Genomic DNA, 5,242 nt, shown 5'->3' on the forward strand with positions numbered 1-5,242 from the left:
GTGAGGAAGACGAAGGGTGTGTTCGAAATGTTTTAATGAGTTGTTTCAGATTGGTTTGATTTCAGGTTTTTGGTTTTTGTTTTTTTGGTTTGAAGACGAAGGAGAAAACAGTTTGGTTTGGAGAAGGAACCTTCGGTTTGAAGAAGAAGGAGATCAAATTATTTAACTTTTTGTTTAATGTTATACCGATGTGGATTTACTGTCTAGTTTTTTTTTTTTTAGATGGACACCTGTCGCGATATAACGCAATTACGTGGCAATGACATGAACTTCCGTTAGTGGGGGACTGATGCAAATTAACGGAGGTGGTGATTTGGTATTTTCCCATATCTCAGGTACTAGTTTTGTCATGTTTTAAAACCTAGTGAAAAAAAAATAAAAACATTAAAACCTAAGTACCAAAAAGGTTAACCAATTTTTTTTTTTAAAAAAAATGGGAATAAAAATCATATGAAAAACTTCACAAAACGCCCCTTAACTTCTACGCGTCTTGAGAATACTTATAAAATTGGAAAATCTCAATTCCATCTCTCCAATTTTTAATATGATGTAATCTAAATTATAAATTATAATAGAATGAGAGATAAGTGTAATTTCCAACCAAATAAATGTTCCACTAAATTCAGAGGTGGGAGCTGGACATTTGATATCTCTAGTTAAAACATTTTGATTATGGATCTAATGTCCCCATATTAGTACACGGACAAAAATTAGCTACAAACTTATTTATAGATAATTTATACAAACCAATTTAATAAGGTAACATGTATTTTTCACATGCTAAGAAATGTCACCTTATTAGATTTACAAATCAATTTGCAGCTAATTTTTGTCTATCTGGGGAGAGAGTCCCCGCGGTCAGCATTATCTAAAACTGAAAATCAATTTAAATTATAGATCCACCGTTTCATCTCTAAAAACACAGAATTACAGATCTAGTTTATTGCATATATCACCGTAGGTTTACTACGTATAGTGTATTTTGAGAAGCAGGATGGTAATTATAAGAACATTTGAGTTTGCTCATGGCGTTAGGAGGGGGCTGCCTTCCTTGATGAGCACGAAGACGCTGCCACCCTCTCCCCTTGAAATTCGAAGTTCTTCATCAAGGTATGTGGTAAGCAACCATGATCCATCCTTGCTGTTTGGGATAGGGAACTTCACTGGTGGTTGGCTGGAAATGGTCTTCGCAACGGATGAAGCTGTCTCTTGAATAGAGTTGATCAAGCCCTTGAAGGGTGTGAGGTCAATCTTTTGTCCCAAAAATTCCACATCTTCTGGTATCTCTATCGAGTCAATCAATTGGGGAGTCCCAATTATGCCTTCTTCCAACTTGATCTGAATGAAAGGAGAAAAGGGAAGGACTAATTTAGAGCAGAATCCAAAGCTTCAAAATCTATCACTGCAGAAAGCATTTGGAAGATGAAGAGATGGAATATTAGTCAAAAGTAAACAAACCTGCATACTCTTTGGACTTCGAACGTCAAACTTGGAATTGGTTTTAACTGAAGCTGTAGCCAATGGCCCAGAAAACGTGACACAGTTCTGGACGGTAGAATTCTCTGAGTAAATTGTCTGTGATATTTCCTCCACCGTTAGTAAGGGCAGTATACTCCCTGACAACAATGGGAACAATCCTTCAGAAGATGTGTACCTGCTCCACACATAAAGTTCAAAGTCACCACAAGCAATAAGATTGTGACCAAAAAACTATAATATAATACTCAATTCCATCAACAAGTTTCCCGCTTTGTTCGTAAAAGACAAGCTCAACCAGGCATAAACTTACTTGAGAATCCATTTGCCATTGAGCAGAGCCAAGGCCTCAGTCGGCGCCGGTGTTGGATTCTTCGCCTCCAGCTGCGTGATGCGCTCCACGATCTCCGCTCTTGTCTCTCTCGTCGCTTTCAGCCCCCGATCCGTCCCGCAGAACGAGTCCACCAGCGGCTTCTTCAGCTTATCAACATCGCTTGGCCCCGCCAGCTTTTCCACCTCCTCCACCACCGCCGCCCCCACCGAAGACCCTGCCGCAGATGGACCCTCCTCCTTCTCCGGGCTCAACTCGTCATCTTTCGCCGCCCGGACCCGGAAACTCGGTCGCTCTTGGACGAACTCCCAAGCCCGAATGCATGATTTCCCGATTCGTTTCGGGCCGATTTTGACTGAATTCGGCGCGAAATTTGCTGGCTTAGAAATGGATTGGGGTACTGAGAGGGTCTTGCATGGGAATTGGTTCAAGAAAGAAACAGATGCCATTTTGATCGGTTTCTTTAATTGGACTGAAAACAGAGAGATTTATGAACGCAGAACCTAAAACAGAGGAGCAAGTAGTATATACTCAAGTATAATGAAATGTTAACTCCACGTGTAGTTCAGAGACTTGATTTAAATTGATTTGAAGTTGGCTGCTGCAGTGCCGACCTATTTGTTTGACTCTCTGGCCGCAGTGGATCCCAGCAATTTTACTGTCGGGATTATTGACAATTTGTTTTTTGTTTTGTTTATTTGTTTTTTTGTTTTTTTTTTCTTTTTTTTGGTATTGCAGTAGCTTAAGAACTTCTAATTAATTATTAAATTATCTAGATTTTAAAAACTCTCTTAGATTCCGGATATATAGACTAGAAGAGACCTTAGTCTAATGAAATATAAACTAAATCAAGATAAATTACAAAACTTAGTCTGCATCTGTACAAGGTCTTTACTCATCCAGAGACAATTAGATTAATCATGAGTAAACGAGATTGCCGACTTAATTTGTGCAGACTAACTATGGATAAGATTGCCAACGAGCTTCTCTGAGGGTCTATGAAACCAACATCATTTTGACCAATTGCAGACACGATTGTTGAAGAGCCTCTTGAAACCTATGAGAAACTTTGCTCGTTCGAACACTCTTCAAACGAGGTTGCAAACAAGTATTTTGGTGGGTCTTCTATGAACACCTCTTCCAAACGAATTGTAAACAAAAGTATTTTGTTACTAAATTAGCCAATTCAAAAACCTAACTACCGTTGTAATAATTATTTTAGATTAGGGTCTTTGTTTCAATATATTTTTTCAAAATAAACTAGTAATTGATTGTGGTAATATTTTAAAGCCTTTTATTATATAAAACTTGTACATATCTATTTGTGCATTAGTCAAATGATCATTTTCTCCCACTAGTGGAGATCTTTATAAACAATGAAGAATTCGTGTCTTGGAGGAAAAGAGATGGGTGCTCCGATACTAGGGACACTAATTGTTGGACATCCTTTTGACACGTGGATGACAACTTGGCTGACTGTGAAGGATTTTGTGTCTTGGAGGTAAAGAATCCAAAGGAAGGTCGTATGAGGTGGACATTCAAACAAACATCTATTTTGTCGGATTCTAATTCTTGAACTTTCTGGGGGTTTCCACAAATTTCACAAAATATCTCTATCCCTGACTCTTCCGCCGCCCATACAGCTGTTTGTTGGGTCTTTTGTACGTAGTTTTTCTGCTTTTACCATCGTAAATATTAAAAAAGTTGTTAGAGAACTGCTCTCTCATCAGATTAAATAGAACAGAAAATACAATTATAATCCATCACCAACTTTGATAACATAAGTTGATGTGAATTCAAAAACTAATAACATAATCTTAACATAAGACTTAATACTAATATGAAAGTAATAATAAGAGAACAAGAGAAGTAGACTGCAAACATATGACTTAAAGACTTATTTGTTTGCATTAGAAGAAAGAGATGAAGTAAGACTAAAAGATTTTAGATGATCACGTGTGCGATCGTTCGCACTATCAAAGACTTTTACATTGTAGTGAGTGCGCTCGATTGCACTACCAAATGGTTCAGGATGCGCATATGCGATCGATCACGCTACCAGAGACTTTTGTCTTGTAGTTAGTGCGCTCGATCGCACTACCAGAAGCTTCAGGATTAGTAGCCATTACATGTGCGCTCGATCACTCAGAGGAACTGCGATCAATCGCAATAACAAAAACTTCATGAACTTCATCAGCAGTTTGCTTAACAAATATACTGCTATTTTGTTGTCTTTCTATTTCCCTTATTTGCTTTATTTTTCTGTATTTTCTATTGCGTTTCTTGGGTTTTGTGGGTGTTAGCCTCCCATGTAGTCCCTCTTCATGGGTGCCTCTTTCGGATTTTGATAGTCTTTCTTCCTTTGGCTACCCTCCGATCGTTATTGCAGTTTCTTTGCTTGGGTTTAGAAAGGGTTGCAAGACCTCTCAAGGTTCTTGCCCCTTTTACTTCATTATTCGCTTTAGGCAACTCTACAAAGAGGATCGAGCCATTTATTTGGCTTATTTTTTAGTTAATTCCTACTATTTATATGTATTTTTACATTGTTACTTTTGTTTTGGAAAATCAACTAACTTGTTCGTTTCTATTTCAAATGAAATGGTACTACAAAAAAACAATTTTTTTTTTTACTGGTGTTTTCTGACGTGGCGTTTCTGACGCGTGTTGATTGTCAGAAACATAGGTGACAGGAAAAAAAAATTTCTGACGTGTCAGTGGGTAGAACGTCAGAATTTTCTGACGTTCTACTGTCTCACACGTCAGAAAATTTATTTCTGCCACATCAGAAAATTTTCTGATGTGGTAATTCTAACACACGTCAGAAAATTAAAAAATTAATTTTTTTTTAAAAAAAAAATTTTCTGAAATTTTGTTTTTGAATTAAAAATTTATTAATTTAAATTATTATTTTTTTTTTTTAGAATTCCTGCCGTGCAGGTGATGCACACCATAAACACGTACATGTGTTTATGGTGCGCAGAGATCACCATCTCTGCACCATGGGGTGCAGAGATGTGCGATCTCGCACCATGGGGTGCAGAGATGGTGATCTTCGCCATCTCTGCACCCCATGGTGCACTTCTTCTTCTTCCTTGAGCTTCTTCTTCTTCGATCTTCTTCTTCTTCTCTACTCTTTTTTTTTTTCTTTTTCTTCTCTTCTTCTTCTCTTCGATCTCCCTTTCTTTTTCTTCTGCACCTTCTCTTCTTCTTCTTTTCTCCCTTTCTTTTTCTTCTTCTCTTCCCCTTTTTTTGGTTCTCCTTCTTCTGCCTAATTTCTTGCATCTGCCGTGGAGAGAAGGGAGAGGAGACAGACAGACTGTGGGAAAAATAAATGAGGAGGAAAGAATAAAAAGAGAAAAAAAGTGGAGGGAAAATAAGTAGGGGGAAAAATTTCAAAATTTCGGCCTTTTTAGAAATTTTTTCCTTTTCCTGACG

General features: G+C 37.7%; 1 protein-coding gene across 1 annotated transcript; it reads right to left on the reverse strand.

Annotated features, from left to right (window-relative positions):
• Positions 1-881: 881 nt before the first annotated feature.
• On the reverse strand, positions 882-2,397 carry LOC132170367 (plastid-lipid-associated protein, chloroplastic-like). The gene is made up of 3 exons (XM_059581322.1): positions 1,790-2,397; positions 1,459-1,654; positions 882-1,338 (listed from the first exon to the last, which is right to left on the reverse strand). Exons 1-3 carry the CDS (start codon positions 2,254-2,256, stop codon positions 1,024-1,026), a joined length of 978 nt encoding a protein of 325 aa, XP_059437305.1. The 5' UTR covers positions 2,257-2,397; the 3' UTR covers positions 882-1,023.
• Positions 2,398-5,242: the final 2,845 nt, after the last annotated feature.

The sequence above is a fragment of the Corylus avellana genome, chromosome ca2 (genome assembly GCF_901000735.1).
Source record: "Corylus avellana chromosome ca2, CavTom2PMs-1.0".
In the NCBI taxonomy this organism is placed as follows: domain Eukaryota; kingdom Viridiplantae; phylum Streptophyta; class Magnoliopsida; order Fagales; family Betulaceae; genus Corylus; species Corylus avellana.